The sequence below is a fragment of the Typopeltis vanoorti genome, chromosome 17, assembly GCF_054136105.1.
Source record: "Typopeltis vanoorti isolate ZY-2024b chromosome 17, IOZ_Tvanoo_1.0, whole genome shotgun sequence".
Taxonomy (NCBI): Eukaryota; Metazoa; Arthropoda; class Arachnida; order Uropygi; family Thelyphonidae; genus Typopeltis; species Typopeltis vanoorti.
The window spans coordinates 85,161,452-85,187,824 of record NC_143565.1 but is presented as its reverse complement, the minus strand read 5'-3'; the positions used below and the strand labels follow the sequence as shown (position 1 = coordinate 85,187,824).

Genomic DNA, 26,373 nt, shown 5'->3' with positions numbered 1-26,373 from the left:
AAATGTAAGGTTATGCACTTTGAGTTGAAAAGGTCACATACTGTGTAATATGATGATACTGGATTGTAGGAAGCTGATAAGACCAGAAATTTGGAGCTAATCAATAGAGTTGAAGTTCAGAGGGTGTATTGCAGAAGTTGTTAAAATAGCTCATAGAATTACTTGGATTACACCAAGAAACCCTGGCACCCAGATCCGCATGCAGTAGTCATGATGGGGTCTTATCAAGGCTAGATAAAGAGGAACAATAACCTTCTTGTCAAAGTATTCTTCAGTAACCAAGTGATCTGATGAGCTGCTTTAGCCACTTTTGCTATGTGTCCCCTAAACTTTAACTCCCTATCCACTAACACTCCCAAGTCTCTGGCTTCGTCAATTTCCTGGAATACAGTTCCACCAATGTGGTATACAGCTGGTAATCTTTTCACCCCAAAATGCTTAACCTCACCACATTAAACTGACATCCATTCTCCTTTGCCCAGTCTGCCAATCTATCCAAATCATGCAAAATTTTGACATCATCTGTATTAACTATTGCTCTACCCAACTTTGCATCATTGGCAAATAATTGACAGTTCTCCTCAGATCCTTTCCTATATCATTAATGAACAAATTAAACAGTAGCAGTCCAAGAAAGAACCCTGCAGCATAACACTAGATACGGGCCTTCTTTTAGACTCTACTCCTGAATAAACTATATCTCTCCATCAACCACCCTCCTAACCATCTCACTAACCCAATATCTGTCTCCATGTGCTGCAGTTTACTGATTAGAATTCCATGTGGTATCCTGTGAAAGGTCTTTGCAAAGTCAGCATTATCATAGTAAACCTATTACCTTTATCCAACTCAGCTGTCACTATTATAAAACACAAGCAAGTTACTGAGGCATAACCTACCATTCACAAAATCATGCTGCTTATACAGTATCCTATTTCCATCTATCCATTCCTGTATTTTGCTCTTGACCAACTTCTCCCATACTTTGACATTATGATGACATAAATCTATGCATTATGGGAAGAGCCACTATCCATACTGGTTTAAACCTTTATTGAGGTCTCATCAGTAGGGAGCCAGACCCAGAAGATATACCAAGGTTGAAGTAATGCAGAAGTTATATACTCATATTTTCCATATATGGAAAATATATTTTTTCCATATTTCCAAGAGGCCAGCCTATTAAATTCTGACTTTAAGAAAGGTGGTCCTTTCTCATCTTCCTTTACCTGTGTTTCTTCCTCTAGGGGAAATTTATCTAATTTCTCTCTCCTTTATAAAGTTCTTTGGTATATTGCATCCATCTCTGTATTATTTCATCATCTTCAATTAGCACTTTGCATTTGGTGGTCATTATGTTAAAAAAAAAAAAAAAGCAGGCTGCAAATATGTTCTTAGCATATTGTTCCCAGCCTTTGATGATGGCTAAGAGACAGATACCAAAGAGTAGTACATGGAGGAGCAGAATCCAGGCGAAAGCAGGTAACTAGCAGTATGCTGCAAGACGCTCTTTGTTTGGACTACCTGTTTATATAGAAAATGATTTGAAGGGAAATATTCAGTTGTTTGCTGATGCAAAATTTGATGGCATAATAGCTAATCAAGGTAATGACCAGAGCTTGCAGGATGATTTAAATAGGCTGAAAGTAGGAGCTAAATATAATGGATGCCATTTAATGTGAAAAGTGTAAAGTTATGTATTTTGAGATGAAAAGATTGCAAGCAGTGCACTACATTGATTGAACTGTACGCCAAGAAATTGATGAATTTAGGGACTTGGGATGTTAGTAGATAGTGAATTGAAGTAGGACATCTTGCAAAGGTGACTAGGGTAACTCATAGGATTACTTCTTGGTTATTGAACAACACAGTAACAAGTAGAGGTAAGTAAGTTATCATTCCTCTTTATAAGGCCTATTTGGCTACATGTGGATGATTATGAATCATCTGTGGAATTTTCCCTATGATTATAGATTTAGGGTTTTTGTGTTGCAAAAGTTGGTTGATAGATCGAAAAGAGAGGATATGATAGAAACATCATCATGAATTTCCTAATATGTGTCTTGAAGGAGTGTTAAGGCTACTATGACAGCAGTACATGATTAAGTTTACTTTATTATTAATCTTCCAACAATTTTCCTCTAATACTTGACAGCACTCCAATATTGTTATATTTAATCTTGTCAGGATGTATCAGGATAATCTTGTATTATATCTTGTCAGGATGGCCGACTGGTCTAAGGTGCCAGACTCAAGGAATACTTCCTTTCATATAGTATGAGTGAATTCTGGTCCACATATGTGGACATGGGTTCAAATCCCACTCCTGACAAGGAGTTTTTTTTTGTTTTGGCAAGATGGCCAAGTGGTATAAGTCACCAGACTCAATGATAATTTTCTTTTGTGTGACACAATTGTGAATTGTGGTCCATGAAATTGGGCATGGGCTCAAATCCCACTCCTGACAATATATGTTTTTGCCGGCCTGGTATAGCTGAGTGGTTAGTATATCTGCTCTCCAGCCAAAAGGCTGCGGGCTCGAATCCTGCCATGGGCATAGATGTTTGTGATTGTCTGTGAAAAGGCTGGTGGTGGTGGTGGTGGTGGGGGGGAGGAGCAGTAGATGGCATTGGTGTAGATGATAAGGTTCACTGTAGTTGGTGGATTGAGTAGTGTGGAGACAGTGAGTTATAGAGTAGATGCTCTCCCTCGATGAGTCTTTGGATTCCTTGGAGGTGTCATGTAATAATAATATTGTGTTCTTCTAGGGCAGGGCTGTCCAAAGCACTGCCTGTGGGACGTATGCAGCTCGTGATGCAATTTTGTGTGGCCTGCCTGTGGGTTTTGATTTTTACAAGTGAAAAAATAAAATAATAATTTGAATCGAGTGTGTATTAGATATTTTAATTCTGTCACTAATCGATAATCTTGATGTTGGTAATTTTATTTGGTGTTTTTACATCACTATATACCCACATGTTTTTCAACACTAATCGCCTGCGATTAGTGTTGTTTGTTTGTTCAGCTATCCAGATTGTGTCACTGCTGCTCACCAAATTACTAGATGCTCATTGTGATGCAGCTCTCGGATAAATATTTTTTTTTAACCTTTCCTCACTCATTCTATTTAAGTGGCCAATACCACTTTCGATTAAACCTGCTGACACATTTTTGAATGCTAACAATGTCAATTTCCTTTCTAATATTTTATTCGTATGATTTTTAATATGATTCTACCATTGATGCCATCTATTCACTCTTAATTTTTCTCAGAACTCTCATATCTGTAGTCTCTAATTTTTGATCAAGTGCTTTATTTCTAACCAAACTCTCAAATCATTAACTTAAAACTGGTTTGAATACCAGCTGTCATACTAGTTTCGTGTTTTGGCTAATTTCTCTCTTATTCCATATAAATTTATTCATCTGGCTCCCCCAATACTGGCTTTGGTTTTTCTGTTGTCTGTTTCCAAATTTAATTTGCCATCTTCACTAAAGACTGTGCCTAAATAGCTGAAATATTTTTCTTGTACCGTTGAGAATGAATGCAGCTGAAGTTTTCTGAATTTATGTTCTTCCCTATTTTCATAGTTTTAGTTCTTTTATTGCTGATTTTCAGGCCAAATTTGTTATAGCTGTTAGTTTAGTTAAAGAATATTGGAGACTTATACTGGATGCATTCAGGAATACATCATCTGCATAAAGCAAAGAGTTTGATATCTCCAATGATAAATATCAGGTTTAATGCCACTTTCTTTCCTAATGCAATCCATAAATCCTTATCTAATATTATTATTAAGAGAGACCTCCAGGGAGTCAGGGACAGACTCATTGAAGGAGGCTACATACACCAGCCTGTCATACTTGTTCTTGAATTCATTCACACTACTTGCACACACATCTAGTTGGAAATCCATTTCAATCATGCAGTATTCTATGAGAGAAAAATCTAGATCTTATCCCTTTCTTGATGGCATTCATTCTCGGCTTCCAAGGATGCTCTCTTGTCCTTTCCCCCACCCTCCATAAAATGAAAAATTCCATCAACTTGTATGACCTTGTATGACATCAATCTTGTATGACCCTCTCAGAAGTTTGTAAGTCACAATCATATCACCCCTCTTTCTCCTGTTTGCCTAGTGTCTACAGCATACAATTATTCAATCTGTCTTCATAATCAGTATTCCATAATCCCAATATCATTTTTTAACACTCTCCTTTGCACCCTCTCTCTCCATTGTATCAGAATCCCCACAGAAAAAAGAAGACCATACCTGTGCATAGTAGTCCAAGTGAGGTCTTATCAAGGCCTTGTATAGAGGTAAATTGACATCCTTATCTTTAGATGTCAAAGTTCGCTTCAGCATTGCAATTATTCTCTGAGTTGTATTTGCAATCTTTGCTTTATGACCCTTGAACTTCAACTTCCTATCTACTAAAACTTCAAGATCCCTAGCCTGATCAGACTCTTTTATTATAAACCCCCAATGTAATATGACATTGGATATCTAATCTGACTAAAGTAAGTTATGTAAGTTTACTAACATTGAACTGAACAGCCATTTTCCCATGCCCACAATTCCAAACTATTCAAATCATTCTGCAAGTACAGTAAAACCCCGAAGTTACGCAGTAGGTGGGACCAACAAAAAGCGCATGTCGAGTTCGCATAACTCAGGGTATAATTTTGCATGTAATTTATATATACAAACATACAAAATATTAGTTAATTGAGACCAAAGGTTTACAAAAACACCTATATTATTTAAGAAATACTCTATAATCATAATTGTAGTTTTTTGTACATAAAAAAAAGAAAGTTATTTCAATGTTGATGGTTTCATAAAATCTAATAGATTTGTCTGACAGCATAATGTCTTTTTATTGTCACGCAAAATTTCTTCATAGCAAGCCAATGATTTTTTTTATTCCTTGCGTTGTGGCTACAATTCATTCCTCGTTAGAATCTTTATCCTCCAAAATCTGTAAACCTTTCTTAATTAAGCTGAGACCTGTTAATTTTGCAATTGTCATGTGCTTTTCTGGTAGAACTGGATCTGAGGTTTCAGTCTCTTCAGTAGCGCTTTGCTCATGCGTCTCTATGAGCTCGTCGATTGTAAGCTCCTTGTTATGTGAGTCTAACAGCTTGCTGACATCTTCACTATTGACTTCTAAATCTAATTGCCTGGCAAGGTTGACAACTTCTTCTATTGCCTCAGCAACTTGATCAGTTTCTGGCAATATTTCCGTTTCACATCTAAAAAAGGATGTTCAAAGTTTTTTCATGTCATCATTCAAGGTAGGTTTTATGGGAAATTTCACCCCAAGAATCTCCAATAATCCTTACAGCATCTAAAACATTAAACTGTTTCCAAAACTTTAACAGACAGTTGCTCATTTTGCCTCATAGCTTCATTCAGACTTGCAAACAAATGCCGTGTGTAGTATGCTTTGAATGTTTGATAACTCCTTGGTCCATTGTTGTATTTGGAGGCAAGAAAACAACTTTTACACATGGATCAAAATCAATTAAAGTTGCAGGAGGGTGACCAGGTGCATTATCAATAATGGGTATAATTTAAACGGAATTTTTTTAAACTGGCAATAATGTTCAACTTCAGGTATGAAGTGGTGACCAAACCAGTCTTCAAAAATAGAAGCTGTCACCCAAGCTTTAGAATTTGACTTACAAATCACTGGCAAGCCAGCTTTAGATTTTTTTTAGAGCTCTTGGATTTTCAGAGCAATAAATTAAGAGAGGTTTTAACTTGCAATCACCAGCTGCATTTCCACCAAGCATTATTGTCAACCAGTCTTTGGAAGCCTTAAAGCTAGGATACGTTTTTTCTTCACATGCGATGAAAGTTCTCTTAGGCATCTTTTTCCAGAACAAGCCGGTCTAGTCTACATTAAATATGGTTTAAAGATGCCAAGAAATTATTATTATCTTTATTTGGTGATGCATTTTTTTGTCACTAGCAACTGATCCACTAGGTCTGTAACAACATCCCACTATGTAGTTGGTCTTGATAACCTCTACTTCACACCAGATATTATTATTTGACACCTCCAGGGAGTCCAAGGACTCATTGAGGAAGGGCACCTTCTCTACAATTCCATCTACATCATTCAATCACCAACTGACTGAAACTACACCTATGATACCTACCGCCAGTCACCACTAGTATTTCCAAAGACAATCACAAACATCCATGCCCACATCTGGATTCGAACCTGCAGCCTTTTGGCTGGAGAGCAGATACGCTAACCACTTGGCCAACCAGGCTGGCATTATATTCTTGGTTTCATCCTTTATCCAACTGTAAGCAAACAAAGTTTATAGGGAAAGTCACTTCATGACTGGGCTACTTGTATATAGAGGCTGATGACTTCACATCAATTGCCTTAGTATCCCATAATGCAACACACATATCCTTACAGACATGTATAATGCTATTAATAACTTAACACATGTAAAACCAACAGTAATAACTTTAATGAATTAAAGGTACAAATATTTCGTACTGAAAGTAAGTACATCATCAGTGTAGAACAAACAGTTAAAGGAATAGAATACAAAGTACAGAACAGTCAGTGGATCACCAATTAAATTGTTGCCGCGTGCCAGAACATTAATTAAAATAATATTAAATACTTCTTTAAAGATAATTATTTCATTGATGGTTGCATAAGATAAGAATCTCACAAACATTTTGGGAGAGAGAGGCAGTCATTTTTTTGCCATCTACAAAAGACAAACTGGCACCTCTATCATTGGCTGGTGTTTACCAGATGCCATGTGATTGTAACTTATCATACTTTTGCCGTTCTGTGGAAAAAAAGAATGAAGGAACATCAGTATTATATCGAATACATGAAACCTTACAAGTCTGGTCTAGCACAACATAGCATTAACACTAATCATAATATTCAGTGGGATAAAGCTTGTCTGCTCCACAGATGCAGGTTTAAATGTGAACACCTTTTTAAAGAAAGTTGCGAAGCCCTTTTGCATCGACCGAATTTGAATCGAAATGACTGTCTCTCTCTCCCAAAAGTTTGAGAGACTCTTATCTTTTGCAACCATCAATGAAATAATTATCTTTAAAGAATTATTTAATATTATTTTAATTAATCTTCTGGCACATGGCAACAATTTAATTGGTGATCCACTGACTGTTGTGTACTTTGTATTCCATTCCTTTAACTGTTCGTTCTACACTGATGATGTACTGTTACTTTCAGTACGAAATATTTGTACCTTTAATTCATTAAAGTTATTACTGTTGGTTTTATATGTGTTAAGTTATTAATTTATTATGCCACAGGTACCTCTAAAGATTAGACTTATATGTATAATGCTATACATTATGGGAAGGGGCCATTTACCTTGACCGGTTTTGACTTTTATTGAGAATTTTTCAGTGGGATATGTGCATTGCATGTGATAAGTGGGATAAGCCAATTGATGTGAAGTCATTAGCCTCTATATACAAGTAGCCCAGTCGTGAAGTGACTTCACGTGCAAACTTTGTTTGCTTATTCAGGTAACCTTCGTATTTATACAATACAGCATAAATATGGTTTTGATATAACACGGTCTACAAATTGTAATAAACTTTTATCTTTTCATATATTTTTCACCATTCGACTTAAAAATCAAATTTTATCGTCGTTAAATTTGCATCTGCCCATATCACGCATAGTTATAAGTAGCGAATTTATATTAGGGGGAAATACCCTTTAGCATGCATGTATACGTCAATTGTTTACCATATAAAGTGTTTATTGTTGAAAATTGTCATTCTCCTCCAGGAAAGTGCATTAAAAATCATAGGCGTGTTAATCTCAAGCTGAGCATTTTATTTTCTGGTGAGTTGATGCATAATTAATATACAGTGCTTTTTTTATGTAAAAGAAAAATAGTTTTATAGTAATGACCACTAAAACATTCGAACACATCGAAAAAAAAATTAAAATCTTGGATCTGTCGAAAAATGGAGAAAAAACTGGAGTTGTTGCAATGACTTTGTTTAAATGTTAATTCATTTAAATTGAATCAAACAAAATGAACATAAAATCCAAAAAAGTGTTATTGCTGGGTCAACGGTAAGTGCAAAGCCAGTTGCTCATATACGCAATATTTTAATGGAAAAAATGGAGAAATCTCTAATGATTTGGATAGAAGATTGCACTTAAAAGAAAATTCCTTTGGATGGAAATCTTAAAAAGCTCTCAAAGTTTATAAAGATTTAAAAGAACTTGATCAAGATTCTTCAGAAAAAAGCTCTCAGCATGGATTTTGTGCCAGTAAGGGTTGATTCGAAAACTTTAAAAAACGATTTTCTTTGCATAATCTTAAAATCCAGGAACATCAGCAGAGATAGAAGCTTCCCGGAAATACCCAGGAGAACTTTTAAAAATCATTGAAGAAAGTGGTTATACTGCCAACCAGTTGTTCAATGTAGGTGAATCTGGGTTATATTGGGAAAAAAAGCCAAAACGCACCTATATTTTGAAAAATGAAAGATCAGCTCCTTGATTCAAAGTTTCCAAAGATAGAATTACTTTACTGTTTTGTAGTAATGCATCAGGTGATTACATGACAAAACCAATGTGTTATTAACCGATTCTCAAATCCTCATGCTATGAAAGGGCTCGACAGGTGCACCTTACCTGTTAATTGGTGGGCCTACAAAAAGGCATGGGTTACAGCTAGCATGTTTGAAAATTGGTTTTTCAAGTGTTTTGTACCCTATGTAGAAAGTTACACAAAAGAAAACGAATATCGACTTCAAAATTCTACTAATTTTAGGTAACGCACCAGGCCACCCAACAAATTTAAGCCATCTGAATATTAAAATAACTTTTTTGCTGCCTAATTCTACTTATTCAAACACTCGACTAAGGAATAATATATTCGTATATTATATTCGTTGAACATTCCAATTACCCGATGTAGAAAGTTACACAAAGAAAAAGAATATCAGCTTTAAAATTCTACTAATTTTAGGTAACGCACCAGGCCACCCAACAAATTTAAGCCATCCAAATATTAAAATAACTTTTTTGCCACCTAATGCTACTTCACTTATTCAACCACTCGACTAAGGAATAATATCAACATTTAACTCCTATTGTATTCGTCGAACATTCCAATTAATTTTGGAAAAAATGGAATCTAATCCAAATATAATACTGCCTCAAATGTGGAAAGAGTTTTCAATATTGAATTGTGTGAAAATTATTTCTCTGTCCATTAAGGAATTACAACCCTCTACACTGAATGCTTGCTGGAAAAAAATATAGCCTGAAGCCATTCTGAAACAAAATTTCGTAACTCCAGTGGATGCCGAGCTAAGTTGCATAATAAATGTCGCACACATTTTTGGTGGAGAGGGCTTTTGCGATATGGTTGAAAACGAAATTAGTGAATTAATTGAAGGGAAACAGATTTAAATGAGGAGGAACTGGTACAATTAATAGATGACGTCGAACCAAATGTCGAGGAAGGTCCCACCGAAGATTCTGATTGTGATACATTAAAGAATTCAGTTTAACAAAATTACGAGAAGGATTGGACTTGGCAAGAAAGTTGGGAAGTTATTTTACGGATAATGATCCCTCGGTGGAGAGCCCTGGAAAATTCACGAGACAATTGGATATTTGTTTAGTTCCATATTATTAACTTAATAAAAATATTACAGCATAGTGGTAAGCAAGGTCTTATTACTAACTTCTTGATAGCTAAACCAGCCAAAGTGTGCAATGAGAATTATACAAATGATGTCCAATAGATTTCAAGTGATGACTAAGTCCGGCCACTCGTAAATAAAGAACATCTACGAAATGTTATTTTTGAAGAAAGTGATGACGATTAAAATATACACTTTATTTTATTTTGCCTAAAGCATTTATGCATTATGTGCAATGAAGTTTACGTACAATTTGTAATTTTATATGTTTATACTATGTTTGTTTCATAATTTATATGTTTTCTTAACTTACATGAATTACCTGAATTAAGTAAAAATATATTTTCGTTGGATATGTCATTGTTGTTTATATAATATTAAAAATAAAACTATTTCTGAACATAACCCTACTTTTTCTATGTGATCCGAGTCTCGCACAACATGATTTATATAACGCAGCATTTCTATGGAACCTAACATCCGCATTATACAAGGGCTACCTGTACTTGGATTAAGGATGAAACCAAGAATATAATTTCTTGGAATCTTTAATTTTTATTATGATTACATGATACCTCCAGGGAGTCCAAAGACTCATCAAGGGAGGGCACCCACTCCACAACTCTCTGTCTCCACCAACTACAACCAACCACAACTACTATCTTCATTCACACCAATGCCATCTACTTCCCACCACCACCACTAGTATTTTCACAGACAATCACAAACATCCATGCCCATGGCAAGATTCAAAGTATTTGGGCTGTAGAGTGTGGATATGTTAACCACTCGGCCAACCAGGCCGACATTTATAGTATAACCGAATAGAAAAACTTTTAACATCTGTCTCTATTGCAGATCTCTGTTCTTATCTAGTATCTTATTTATGCAGTCATCTTTGCACATACTTTTCAGGTCTGATCCAGACAAACAAATCTAAATCTTTCTCTCCTCACAGCTACATAACATTGCTGCTCTTATGCACAGATTCTCACCATTCATTCTGTTATAATTTAGTTTCCCTGATTCTCTGTGTTAGGTCTCAGACCAATTATTAGTTTTTCAAGACTCCTGATACCAGATGCATTCAGGTGTTGCTGTCCTTCTTATAAAAATATAATCTTCATTCAAACTTGCTCCATACATCCAAAAACTCGCATCTGTTCATTGTGCACAGCCTGCGTATTGAATCATTTGCCATCATAGCAGTTTCTTAATTAATTTTTTTCATATCTAGGTAATATACATACAATTTCCACTTTCTCACTCTTCACTCTTGATTCTTCCAAGAACCCTTTTGTATTCCACCATACTGAACCTAACACTAGTGTCTACTACAATTCTACAATTACAATCTCTTTTGCTTTGCTTTTCTGCTTTTCAATTACTGCTATATTTTTAATTTTTCTTCCAGGAAAACTTGAAGTTACCCGCTCATCAGTAGCATGTTTTATGATAATCACCATACCAAATAATATCCTTCTTTTAACAATCAATGTTACTTACCTGATTTTCATTACTTACTAATTTACCAGGTTCCATGCTTTGTATATAAGATGAGTAATAGTGGAGATAATGTGCATAGGATGTCTTAAACCTGATTTTACATCAAACCATCTTCCTGTATTTCCTTCATTTCTAACTGCTTACTGACAGTTTACATATAAGCTGTGTATTGCTCTGTGTAACATTCCATTTATTCCATGTAATTGCAGTCTTTTGAAAAGCTTTTCTTTGGGTTCTTTGTCATATACCTAAATTAAGTACAGATCCTATTTTATATTCCCAAGGATCTGTACTTAAGTTTGGTAGATCTGGTAGCTAGATCTGATAGAAACATTCAAGTTACTAAAAGGGTTGGTTTATAGGATTGAATCAAAGGAAATATTTCAACACTTGGCAATGGGAGCAGAACAAGGATCCCTGAAAATTGAATAAATACACTCGTGCATTCAAGGAGAGGTATGATAGGTATTTTATGGATAGTATAGGACTCTTGGAATGAGTTTTTCAGACTTCAATGAAGGTTCCAGTGCAATAATAATTATATGATTAGGGCTGTCATACTTAAAAAAAAATTTTTTTTTAATATTTTTAAAATTGCTGTTGTTTTAATGTTGCGATTTTAAAGTTGTCAGCCTGATTGGCCAAGTTGTTAGTGTATCTGCTCTCCAGTCAAAAGGCTGTGGGTTCGAATTGCACTATGGGAATGGATGTTTGTGAGTGTCTGTGAAAATACTATTGGTGGTAGATGGTGGTGTAGTTGTGGTTTGTTGTAGTTGGTGGATCGAGTACTAAAGACAGAGAGTTGTAGAATAGGTGCCCTCCCTCGACGAATCTTTGGACTACCTGGAGGTGTCAAAATAATAATAATAATTAGTAATGCCAGTCTTATTTTTATCTCATAATTTTTAACCCATGTCTGTTGCTATATTTCCAAAATGCTTATTTGTTTGTTTCCTCTAGGTTCAGATGATACTCAGGTAGTTGATATTCCAATCATTGATAGTGTGAGACCACGCCCCTTATATATACCTTTGAGTATACCGAAAGATCTTTCCTCAAGAATGATTCGTCTACATGGTAATCCTATTGTGTGGTGGATAGGACAATTTCTCAAATATCTGATTCGTCCACAAGAACACCTTGATCAGTTTTTGAAAGCTGCAGAACTAAAAATAGACTTTAAGCATCCAATTGTTGGGTAATGGTTTTTCCTCTCCTCTCTGGAATTCACTTATTTAGTTTTTAATTTAAGCTATGCTGTTGTTAATAGTTATATAAAACTTGAGAATAAATACAACTTCAAAGATGTGAAATGCTAGTTTTCTTGTCTTGCTTGCTGTTTTTTTTTTTTTTTTTTGAAATAGCATGAATTATAAAGCACCACTATAGCAAAATGTGATAAGACATAAGAAAGAACATTCATACATATATAGTCTAGTCTTATGTATAGGGTTAGCTAGTCTTTTATAAAGGTAGCAAGGATTTTACTTTGTAAAACAGACAGATCAGCTGAGAACATACAGTTGATAGATATGATGTACTCTCTTGCTGCACTATAACCACAGCAACGGCAGTCTTCTCCCCATCTAAAGATAGTGTCCTTTCTTTTAGTGTTACACGGTGATCAGCATTCATTTTTGAAATTATGGATTCTACAACCGTGTTAAAATAACTCTTTTTATTATCCTGACATTTCGATCTTCATATCAAGATCATCATCTGGAGCATACATAAATATACAAGCGAAGCTGTGCTACATTTCAAACCGTAAGCTAAGCTAGAGAAACGATGATTTGATCACATGCTACTCACTGGCATGACCTCTAGTGGGGAAAAAAAAAATTACATCAAGCTAGATTTAATTTATGTGATTACATGAATAAACATTTTGTAGCTGTTTGTGCAGAGGTCGGAATGAAGATCAGTGTGACCAAAACTGAAACATTCGTGGTCTCAAGACAACCATCCCAGTGCACTCTACATGTAAGTGGAGAAGTTTAAATACCTTGGGTCCATATTCACGAATGATGGAAAATGGGACGTAGAGCTAGATACTCGAATTGGCTTAGCAAGCTCAATATTGCAGGAGCTTGGCCGTTCGGTAATATTGAAGCGGGAGTTAAGCCAGAAGGCAAAGCTGGCTGTCTTCAATACAGTCTATGTCCCCATCTTCACCTATGGTCATGAGAGTTGGGTAATGACCAAAAGAATGCGGACACAAATCCAAGCGGCTGAAATGAGGTTCCTTCGAGGAGTTGCAAGGCTGACAAGACTCGACAGAGTCAGAAGCTCTGCAATTCGGGAAACTCTCTCAATACTCAACCGCTGCTTCTCTGTGTTGAGAGATCAGTTACATTGGTACGGGCTGTTATATCGTGTTTTCCTTATATCTATTTATATATCATACCAACTGCGCCATTTGATATAATTTCTTCTTATTTATTTTATTTCTAATTCTTATTTAATTTAATCTTTTATTCCCGTATATCTTTCCTTTTAAACTTTATTCTTTACTTATTTCGTTTCTTTTACTTAAATCTCTCCCCTTTTTAAACAAGCAGTTCTTTGGCCTGTCTATAGTTTAACCACGTGTAGGTTACTTAATGTTTTAGGGCTTTGTCCTTGTATGGGACGTGACCATTAGCACATCTTCTAAGACAGTCCACCCGATAAGCATTGACAAATTTATATTTTAACTGCGCCAGCCAATACCGAGGATAGATGAGACTCTTATCCAGGATGGCTCTCTCAGAAGGATACACAATAATTAAACTATAATAAAATCTAATCTCTGTTCACTAAATTCTTACATGCAGTCGTGGTCCACTTTGTTTAATCATACATGTGGGCTCTTCCCGCTAAGTTCGATAGTAATTTTATGAGTGGCTGTTTGAATTTATATACTAAATCAGATCAGGCAGGTATTAAGAAACATATTTATTAATAAAAGAAATTATACAAGTAAGCATTACTACTAAGTAATCTGAATCATTCTCAAGTAATATCTTTGATTCAATACTACTAAACAAAATACATGAACAAACTTGCTTGGACCACCTCTATATGCAACTTAACATTATCTCATTAACATTATCATACTTTCTACACTCACATGGTCACTTGTTATATTATCTAATACATTACTACTAATTCATACAGAATAAACATGGCCTTTCTAGGCAAACGGTTCTCAAACAAAATGGGCCTATGCCAAATTGTAGACAGTATCTTAAAGTTCCATGAAATAAGTCCACCACACAAAATTGTTCTCTAGAAAGCACACAATTCCTCAACTGAAAAATATATCACAAGAGTCTACGTTACCATCCTTGGAATGATACTCGATGTTTTCTTCTGCCTTGTCTAGAACATCAAGACGTCTTCTCAGTCTGCTATCCGTCTGGTCACCTACTACAAACTATACGGCCGGATTCTCCGTGGGAAGGAAGATATGGCTCAGGAGCTTAGCCAGAATGGACGGCATCTACTTGGTTCTTCTGTTGCAAGACATAACACAGCTATCCTAGTCCAAGGAAATAGCTAGTCCTACTTGGTATGCTATGACAGATGCCTCATACCTCCCACGACCACTTGGAACTTCTCCGTAGGTGCGGACTGGACCAACGTCTGAGCGATCAGGAAACCGGAATCAAAAAAGCCTTGAGTGGGGGTTGCTTGACCCTTTTGTTTTCTTTCTCTTCTCGGTGTTTCTCAGCTATAGCGATGCCCGCCAACGTGGTTATGTGGGTTTACGTCACGGCGTTCAGCTCTCTCTATTACATCGCATGTGCGTTTGTTGTGTTTTTCTTGGAAAGTGCTCTAGTTTCTCTTTCTCATAACTTCTCCCCCCCCCCCAGTATACGTAACACTGGACGGTCAAAAGGTGACCCTTGGACTCTGGCTTACAGGTTTTGCTACCTTATAACACATGAAATGGGGTTCTTAAATAAATTTAACACTTTAATTAATTTCTTTATCTGACCCTTATGCACAACTGGGGTGCTTAAGGGTCAAAGCTGTATAACTGAGAGGAGACCTCCACATAGCCTTTAAAGGAATGCGGAGAACCGACCAGGGCTTCTGACCTAATGTCCAATCTTCACCTTCTCGTGGTGCACCCTGTTGGGTATCTACTTTGATACTGAACGAACGAGGATGGGCTGGCAATTTGGGATTTAGCCGACCAAATTGTATTCTTATTGGTTAAACCAAAATAAAAAATGATGGTACAACATGACAAAATTTCATGCCGGCTGGGGCGTCGCCGGGTTAAACAAGGCCCCCCGTTGTTTTCGCCAGGGAACCAGGGCGAACAGCGAAAAGTCAGCTACTGGAACAAATCTGAAAACAAACCCCAACTCAACATCACCAGAGTTAAAGATCGGTACTATCAACGTAAGAAGCCTGAATGGCAAAGAAATGGAGCTAGCTGAGGAATTAGATAAGTACCAGATAGACATAATAGGGGTAACTGAAACAAAAAAGACAAAAACTGGTGAGATCTTTCTGAGCAATAAATACAAAATGTTATATTCAGGCAATAACAATCAAGGAAAAGAAGGAGTAGCCATAGTATTCAACACAAAATACGAGGCTAATCTTCTTGAATGGCAGTCAGTCTCAAGTAGAGTAATGTGGGCAAATATGAGAATGGGGAACTGGACAATGAGACTTATTTGTGCCTATGGTCCCACAGAAGGTTCTACTAAGGTAGAAGTGGAGGAATTTTTTGAGGCTTTAGAAAAAGCAACTGACACAATGAAAAAGGAAAAGTTGGTCCTTGTTGGGGATCTAAATAGTAGAGTAGGAAATGATTGTGAGACATACAAAAATATTTTGGGAAAATTTGGAGAAAAGAGCAAAGCTAATAATAATGGCAAATATCTGTTGGATTTCTGCTCGGGACATGGACTGGTTATTACTAACACCATGTTCCAACATAAAAATGTGCACAAATTCACATGGAGAGAAGAGGCTAGGAATAAGAAAAGTCTCATTGACTATGTTATTGTTGATAGTGATGTTTTCTCCCTGGTGCAGGACACCAGAGTGTACAGAGGATTTGAAATTGGAAGTGATCACTATTTAGTCTTGAGCAGGATAAAATTGAATTTCATATTGAAAAGAATAACATGTAAGAAAGTTTTAAAGCGAATAAAAGTTGAGCAGCTCTCAGATGTAAACTGTAGACTAAAATACAGAAATATTATTGAAAAGAAAATGAAAGAGTTTGAGAACAGGAATCAAACCTTGGAGATTCAATGGCAAACTCTGAAGGAAACATTGATTGATTCTGCCAGAGAGGCATGTGGTGAGGTTGTGTGCAAAGATAAAAAAATCAGAACTCCCTGGTGGACACAGGAAGTTAAAGAGGCAGTGAAGGAAAAGAAGAAAGCATATCAAAAGTTCCTGGCAAATAAGTCAGCTTTTACTCTTACAGAATGCAGAGACAAATGTAAGAAAGCTAAACAGTGTGTAAAACTAGCTAAACAAAAGTCATGGGAGGACTTTGGCAAGAATATAGAAAATAAATATCAAGAAGGTGGCAAAATATTCTGGAGGTTGTTGAAGAAACTTAGGAATGGAGGAAAGAGTGCTGTAAAAGGAATTAGAGATGATAAAGGTGAAATGAAAACAGGAGAAAAAGATATCCTTGAAGTATGGAGAAATTACTTTGAAAAACTGCTAAATGAAACAAGCAGTGATGACAGCACAGTGATAAAAAACACTGACCAGGCATGCAGTCAGGAATACATATCTATACTTGAAGTAGAAAAAGCCATCAAAGGCTTGAAATGTGGAAAGGCAGCAGGAGTAGATGATATTCGACCAGAAATGCTGAAGTATGGTGGTATAAGAGTCTTACAGTGGTTGCACTGCATAGTTCAGAAAGCCTGGACAGAGGGACGAATTCCCGATGATTGGAGTAGAGCTCTCATAGTACCCATATATAAAAAGGGAAATAAAACTGAATGTGAGAATTACAGAGGTATTTCCCTACTGAGTGTTCCTGGCAAGATCTATGCAAGTATACTTGAGAAACGGTTGAGAAGAATTGTGGAAGAAAAGCTTGGTGAAGAACAAGCAGGATTCAGGCCAAATAGAGGCTGTCAGGATCAGATCTTCACTTTACGACAAATAGTCGAGAAAGCATGGGAATATAACAAAGATCTGTATTTAAGTTTTGTCGATTTGGAAAAGGCATATGACAAGGTGCCAAGAGAGAATCTATTCAATACGCTGCAGTTATATGGTGTCAATGGGGCATTATATCAAGCAATACTTAGTCTTTATTTGAGTTGTGAGTCAGCAGTTAGAATTGAAGGAAGTGCAGGAAGATGGTTTAATGTTAAATCTGGTGTGAAACAAGGATGTACATTATCCCCTCTGTTATTCATTATCTATATGGATCACATTATGAAGGAATGTGGTATTAAACCTGATATCAAAATTGGAGATGTTAATGTCAGCTCTTTGCTTTATGCGGATGATGTTATACTTCTAAATAAATCCGCTACAAGTCTGCAAGATTCTCTGACTAAATTGAATAGCTGTTGTAATAGATATGGTATGAAGGTCAGCAATAAAAAGACAAAGACAATGAAAATAGGCAGAATCATTGAAAATGTCAACTGTGTTGTGAATGGAGAACCTGTGGAACAAGTAAAACATTTCAGCTACTTAGGCACAATTTTTACTGAAGATGGTAAACTAAATATAGAAATAGGCAACAGAATCAACAAAGCTGGTATCGTGGGAAGTCAATTGAATAAATTCATATGGAATAAGAAAGAAATTAGTCGGAACACTAAATTAGCTGTATACAAGACTGTGTTCAAACCAATTTTAACTTATGGATCTGAGAGCTGGGTCAGAAGTAAAACACTTGACCAAAGACTAGAGACCGCAGATATGAGAGTCCTGAGAAAGATTAGAGGCGTGAACAGATGGCATCAATGGCAATATCATATTAAAAATGAGGATATTAGGAAAGAACTTGACATTGTCAGCATCCAGGAATGCGTTAGCAGAGCTAATCTCAGATGGTATGGTCACTTAAATAGAATGGGAGAGGAAAGATTAGCAAAACAAGTGTTCTCTGCCAGGTTGGCAGGAAAACGACCCAGAGGAAGACCAAGATATAGATGGATTGATACAGTACAAAGTGCCTTAGACGATAGAAATATAAGATCTGATAATGTTGGAGTCTTGACAAGTAACAGACTGATTTGGAGGAAAATTGTAGATAGGAAGTTAGTAATGATGTAATTTTTTCATGTAGTACTGTCATATCCTGTACACCCCTTGAGGGTACATGGCAGGAATTTGATGATGATGATGATGATATGCACAACAGGTTAGGTCTTACAATTTTCTTTCGTTTGTTATACAATTTCTTGCTCCTAATTTAGTGTTATATACAAAAAATTACCTTTCCAGTATATAGCCAACACACCACATTCTCTGCCTATATCTAAATAAAGTTGTTCCTGAATAATTCATGTTAAATCTTCTTTCTTAGTTTATTCAGGACACAACAGGGCACCTGGTCAGAATGCCACAAGAGAGGCTCCCTCAGCAGACCCTCTTTGCCAAGCCAGAGGGTGGGAGGATACGTGGAAGGCCAAGGACTCGCTGGATAGATTATATCCAAAACCTTGGGTGGACACGTTTGAGAATCCCACCAGCACACCTGAGCTTGGTGGCAGAGAATCGTGACCATTGGAAGTTCCTCTTGCAGCTGTTGCCCCCACAACCCGATTAGGAAAGGTGGGTCTTGAAGATGTATGTATGTATGAATAAATATTCTTGCTTACAGATGGTTTTCCTTCCAGTAACAGTGATGTCCTATTTCTATTATTACAATTGTTATTTTCGATTTAAAAAAAAAAAAAAAGTATTTATAAATTACAACATGAATAAACATTCTTTCTTATAGATTTTTTCTTTAACAGTGATGTCCTATTTTTTAGTATTAAAGCTGTTATTTTAGATTTAGGATCCTGGATTTTCTACAGTCCTGTTTATAGTTGTTCTAGAGAGGAAAGATTCATGGGACGAATATATACCTTCCATATGTATGGGATTTTTAGACCATCATTATTGTTTAGATTGGGGTGGTTGATAACGATCTCACCTGCCTTAAATTTGCGTTCATACCATGTTTTGGTGTGAGGTAGATAACTAGTGCTTTTCCAGTCAATTCTGTGTAAGGTGTTCAGGGCATGATCAGAAAGGCCAGCTTCACCATAATTATTATATTCGATATGTCGTTTATGTGCTTTTTGTCTGATTGGAATTGTGCGTCCTGTTTCTCCTATGTATGATATGTTGCAGGTGCAGTAAATACGGTCTACTCCAGGGTGGGCTAGCAGATGGAGTGGGTCTTTGGATGAGTTGAGTAAGCTTTTTAATTTTGCAGGAGGTTTAAAGGTCGCTTTGAGGTGTATTTTTGTAGTACTCTGTTTATTTTGTCTGATGTCCGTTTAATGTAGGGAATGGTTATAGTTTTACTGTAGTGTGGTTTGTCTTTGTTTTTTATTGAGGTCTCATAGAGAATTTTGTTAATAGTGTTTTGGCTGTATCCATTTTTTTGAAAAGTATTGCTGATCACTTTAAATTCATTTTTTAGTGCCTGTTCATTGGAGCAGATCTTCAGAGCCCTGTTTTTTAGAGTATTGATGACACCTAGTTTTTGTGTTGGGTGGTGGTAGGAGTTTATGTGTATATATTGGCCAGTATGTGTCTGTTTCCAGTAAACAGTGAAGGAAAGATTGCCTGAGGGAACATGTGTGACAAGTGTATATAGAAATGGCAGTGTGTTATGATTTTCAATCTCTCAATTCTGAACTGCATGCATTTGTGTTGCTTGTTTAGGTGGCTAAGGAATGTGTCTAGGGTCTGGCGGCCATGAGACCAGATTGCGAAAACATCATCGCTGTATCTAAGCCAGACTTTGGGTTTTAAAGGGGAGGAACCTAAAGATAGTTATTCAGAATGTTCCACATGAAAGTTAGCAATCAGGGGGGATAATGGCGAACCCATGGCTATCTTCTTTTTGTAGGTAGAAAGCGTTTTGCCATACAAAATAACCAGAACGTAATACATGCACAAAGAGCACCGTGATATCTGGAAGAAATTTGTTCTGTAAAAGAAGAATTGTGTCATTGATTGGGACATTCGTAAAAAAGGGCAGAGACGTCAAAACTGACTAATGGATCATCCTTTTCTAATGTAATGTCTTTGATGATGTTTATGAAGTGTTGTGTGTGTTTTTGATATAGGAGGGGGATTGACTTACCAGCTCCTTGAGTGTTGCCGCTAATTTTTTGGCTAAGTAATAAGTCGGGCTATCAATCCCTTCGACTATAGGCCTTAGCAGTGCGTTTTCTTTGTGAATTTTCGGTAGCCCGTAATTCTCAGGAAACGAGCATAGTGTGGAAATAGTTTTTTGACCGTATCTTTGGGCCATGTGGTAGTTGACTTAAGTAGATTCTCTGTTTTCTTTTTTATTCTATTAGTTGTGTTATAGTTAACTAATTTGTATGTGTTATTGTCCGAGACCAGCAGATTCATTTTTTCCACATATGTGGTTCAGTTTAAGATAACAGTGCCACTTCCTTTATCTCCTCTGGTTCTTAAGATGTTTGGATTTGACTTTAGTGATTTTATCGCTGTTAATTCATGTTGAGTTAGGTTGCTTGTTATTGTTTTGTTATGATTTAAAATGTTGGCAGTTTCTAAATGTATTTTTTCTGCTATGTTATTTGGGATGAATCATAGGCCTCTTTCAATATTACAAATAAATTCAAGTTTGTTTATCGATTTGGGTGCTATGGCATAATTTAAACCTTTGTTAAGTATCGAGATTTCGTCTTTGTTTAAAGCATGATTGGATAGGCTAACTATATTACTGTTACCTGTAGGTGATTGTTGGCTCCTGTTGTTTCTTACTTCTGGTTGGTTGTTATTGTTCATTGTGGAGAAATTTGAATATGAATATAAAAGATAATCTATTAGTCAGTTTCGATGTCTCTGCCCTCTTTACGAATGTCCCAATCAATGACACAATTCTTCTTTTACAGAACAAATTTCTTCCAGATATCACGGCGCTCTTTGCGCATGTATTACGTTCTGGTTATTTTGTATGGCAAAATGCTTTCTACCTACAAAAAGAATATACAGCCATGGGCTCGCCATTATCCCCCCCCCCCCGATTGCTAACTTTTATGCGGAACATTTTGAACAACTTGTTTTAGGTTCCTCCCCTTTAAAACCCAAAGTCTGGCTTAGATACATCGACGATGTTTTTGCGATCTGGTCTCATGGCTGCCAGACACTAGACACATTCCTTAGCCACCTAAACAAGCAACACAAATGCATGCAGTTCAGAATTGAGATTGAAAATCATAACACACTGCCGTTTCTAGATACACTTGTCACACTTCTTCCCTCGGGCAATCTTTTCTTCACTGTTTACTGGAAACAGACACAATATATACACATAAACTCCTACCACTACCCAACACAAAAACTAGGTATCATCAATACCCTAAAAAAACAGGGCTCTGAAGATCTACTCCAATGAACAGGCACTGAAAAATGAATTTAAAGTGATCAGCAATATTTTTCAGCACCTGCAACATACTATACATAGGAGAAGCAGGACGCACAATTCCAATCAGACAAAAAGAACATAAACGACACATCAAATATAATAATTATGGTGAAGCTGGCCTTTCTGATCATGCCCTTGAACACCTTACATAGAATTGACTGGAAAAGCACTAGTTGTCTACCTCACACCAAAACATGGTATGAATGCAAATTTAAGGAAGCTTGTGAGATCGTTATCAACCACTCCAATCTAAACAATAATGATGGTCTAAAAATCATTATTGTTTAGATCTAAAAATGGAAGGCATATATTCATCCCATGAATCCTTCCTCTCTAAGAACAACTATAAAAAGAATAAACAGGACTATAGAAAATCAAGGATCCTAAATCTAAAATAACAGCTTTAATACTAAAAAATAGAACATCGCTGTTAAAGAAAATATCTATAAGAAAGAATGTTTATTCATGTAATTTATAAATATTTTATTTATTTTTTTTTAAATCAAGAATAACGATAGAATTTTAATAATAGAAATAGGACATCACTGTTAGTGGAAGGAAAACCATCTATAAGCAAGAATGTTTATTCGCATAATCATAAATTAAATCTAGCTAGATGTAATTTTTTTTTTCACTAGAGGTCATGTCAATGAGTAGCATGTGATCAAATCATCGTTTCTCCAGCTTACGGTTTCAAATGTAACTCAGCTTGGCTTGTATATTCTTGTATATTTATGTATTCTCCAGATGATGATCTCGATATGAAGATCGAAATGTCGAGATAATAAAAAGTATTATTAGAGTCCAAATAATAAATCAAGTAGGGGTTAAATGGATGAATAACACCATTAAGCTTGAGCTGCAAAAAAAGAAACAACTATGGAGGGAATTTAAGGAGAAAGGTGACCTGCAGGCACATGAACGGTATGAAGTGCAGGCCAGAAGGGTAACGAGTGTGGTAAGAAAAGCAAAAAAGGATTACGAAAGAACATTGGCCATGCAGGCTAAAGAGAATCCTAAACAGTTTTTTAGATATGTAGCAAGTAAAAGGAAAAATGCACATGGCAGGATGATTTTAAAGACTGCCGATGGTAGGGAGGTAACTGAATCAGTTGATACAGTTGAGTTACTAAGTGAGCACTTTGCAAGTATATATCATCCAGGTGGTGACATTGCAGAAATGAATAAACCAGTAGATTATACGGGAATTGTGGTGAATGAAGTGGAGGTGAGTAGTCTATTGCATAACCTCAATGTCAATACATCCGTGGGATTGGATGGTATACCAGCTCGTGTCGTACTAGAAGCAGCTAAAGAATTGTCAGTACCCTTGACCATTTTGTTTAATTTGAGTCTCGGGTCTGGGTTAGACCCGACGGGGTGGAAAGAGGGGGAAAATAGTTCCACTGCATAAAGGTGGTTCCAAGACTGCTGTTGTAAATTACCGACCGATTAGCATATCAGGAATCATTGTCAAGGTCTTAGAGAAATTAGTCAAGAAAAGAATACAGGATTGTATAGATGAAAATGGGATATTGTATGGGGGACAACATGGTTTTGTGAAGGGTAGATCATGCCTGAGTAACTTGCTCACATTTTATAACACAGTGACGGCTGAACTAGATATGGGTAATGGGTTTACAGTGATACTACTGGACCTTGCCAAGGCCTTTGACAGGATACCACATGGAACCCTAATCAGTAAACTGGAGCAGATGGGGATAGATATAGGGTTGGTGAGATGGATAGGAGGGTGGTTGAAGGAGAGATACCAGAGAGTGGTTTATGCAGGAGTGGAGTCTAAAAGACAGCTTGTGACTAATGGTGTGCTGCAGGGCTCTGTTCTTGGACCACTGCTTTTCAATTTGTTCATCAACGATATAGGAAAGGATTTGAGAGTAAGTGTTCACTTGTTTGCTGATGATGCAAAGTTGGGTAGAGCAATTGGGAGTGCACAGGATGTCAAAATTTTACAGGTTGATCTGGATAGTTTGGAGGACTGGGCTAGAAAAAATGGATGTCAATTTAATGCGGCAAAGTGTAAGGTTATGCACTTTGGGGTATATCGCATTGGTGGAACCGTACTCCAGGAGATTGATGAGGCCAGGGATTTGGGAGTGTTGGTGGATAGGGAATTGAAGTTTAAGGGGCACATTGCAAAAGTGACTAAATCAGCTCATCAAATCACTTGGCTTCTGAAAAATACTTTAACATGCAGAGACAAACAAGTTGTTGTTCCTCTGTATTGAGCCTTGATAAGACCCCATCTGAACTACTGTGCCCAGTTATGGGCAGCAGGATTTCTTCGTGATGGTGAGGAAGTGGAGAGAGTCCAGAGACGAGTGACCAAGATGATAGCAGGTCTGTGGAATGAACCTTATGAGAATAGGTTGAAGATTTGTGGGTTGCAGAGATTGGAAGATAGGCGAAGGAGGGGTGATATGATTGAGACATTCAAATTACTGAAGGGTTTCTATAAGATGATCCAGAAGATATTTTTGAAAATATGACTGGTGGTGGGAGGACTAGGGGCCATGCATGGTAGCTGGGCAAGAGCTTGGTTGACAAGGGTGTTAGAGCTAGGTTTTTTACTTGGAGAGTGGTGAATGAGTGGAATAAGCTTCCATAGTCTGTTGTGGGTGCTATGACCGTGAATGAGTTCAAGACAAGGTATGATAGATACTGTGTCAATGTCGAATAGTTGTTCTTGACATGATGTTTGGGCCTCCCTCGATGAGTCTGTCTACTCCTTGTAGTTGCCCGGAACAATAATAACAATAATAATAATATTATTATTTTAACACGTTTGTTGAATCCATAATTTCAAAAATAAAGACAGTGTCAACATGACAACTGAAAAAGTCTTTCATACACACACACACACACCTAAATGTCTAGAAATGACTTTCAGAAGACAACTTTCAGGCATTTATATTTAGAAAAATAAAGACATCAGGCAAATATTCTCAAAATGCAACGAACTGAAATTTTTTATGCTTGGAGTATATTTGATTTTGATGTTAGACCTCAGAAATCATTATATAAAAATAAACTGAAATTAACTTGAAAACCACCACCTTCAACAGGTCACTGAAAGGTCAAAGCTGAATAACTAGGAAGAGACCTCACGTTCTCCTTAAGGAATGGATAATTGATGAGGCTTTTGACCTAATGTCCAGTCTTCACTTTTATGTGATTCCCCCATTAGTAAGTATCCACTAGGTATTGGACGAATGAGGATGTACTGGCAGTTTGGGAATTAGCTGGCCAAATTACACTTTCTGTTGGCTTAAACCACAAATATGTATGCTGGTATAACATGATGAGACTTCATGCTGGCTGGGTTGTCACCCAGTTAAACAAAGACCCTGTTGTTTTTTCAAGGAACTAGGGCAAACAGTGAAAAGTCAGTTACTGGAATGAACTTTGACTGAACACAGAAGAAAAGAGTAATAAACCCAATGTCAGAAGAGTCGAAGATAGGAATCATCAATATAAGAAATATTCATGGAGAGGAAAGAGATGGGCTCACAGTGAGCAATCAGGGAGAAAGTTGGCAGTCCATATACAGAAGGTGGAAGGTAGACTATTTTGTGGTCTGCCTTCTGTCCTTGAGATGTGAGAGCGACTACATGAATTTCTCACTGATTGCTCACTGTGAGTCCATTCTTCATTCCTGTAAGAATGATTTCTGTTATTTGGTCTTTAATTTGGTTATTAGAAAGTTAGTTTGGGAGAATCAAAGCTGTAGGAAGGATCATAGGAAGGAGGAGTAGAAGTTAGTATGGAGATCATCTCATTCTGCATCCTTGTAGTGCTGAAGGACATGAGTCCAGGAACTGTTGGGTGAGGGTTGTTCCATGGCAAAAGGAAACTATTATGAGGTTGTGATATGTATTACCAAGAGGAGAGCTGACATCTACAGTATATTTAGAAGGGGAGCTTGTTAAGAAGAGATAAAGTGTGTTGTCAGGTATTGTGATAGGTAGATTAATGATCTGTAATCCTGGAGCATTATCGTTAATGGCAAATACCTTGGCATCCTTGCCTTCTTAAGTCAGTGGAACTGATAAGAGAATCCAGTTTGAGTTGTGGATAAGTCCCTAAGAAGGATGATTTCACTATTAGGATATTTCATCTGCAAAAATTGAGATTTATAGAGAGAGAGAGAGAGTTGAAAAAGTCAGAGTGGTTAGTGGAGCTTGGGGGATGATAGAGTCACAGATGAAAGCAGAAGTAGGTTTGGTATAGAAATTTTGAGCCAAAGCAGATCAAACCAGGAGAATTTGAGGCTTCTATCATGTCCTCTCTTTTTTGTCTTATCAGCTAGCTTTTGAAGCTCACAGAGCTTCAATCTGTTCTCATAGGAAGCATTCCATAGACATGCCACAATCGTCGTCACTCACCTCTGGATCCTCTCCACCACTTTTGTATCCATGAATCCAGTTGTCCAGAGTGCACAATTAATCAGACAAGGCCTTATTAAAGCTTTATGAAAGGGAATAATGAGCTCTCTGACCTTGCTTGTGTTCTTCAACAACCATGTAATCTGAT

General features: G+C 36.8%; 1 protein-coding gene across 3 annotated transcripts in view; it reads left to right on the top strand.

Annotated features, from left to right (window-relative positions):
• Positions 1-26,373, top strand: part of FucT6 (alpha-(1,6)-fucosyltransferase 8) — a 160,140-nt gene that overhangs the window by 77,679 nt on the left and 56,088 nt on the right. For all 3 annotated transcript variants that reach the window (XM_090407764.1, XM_090407763.1, XM_090407762.1), the window contains one exon: positions 12,162-12,399. In XM_090407764.1, coding sequence (XP_090263890.1) covers positions 12,162-12,399 — 238 coding nt within the window. The remainder of the gene's footprint in view (positions 1-12,161; positions 12,400-26,373) is intronic.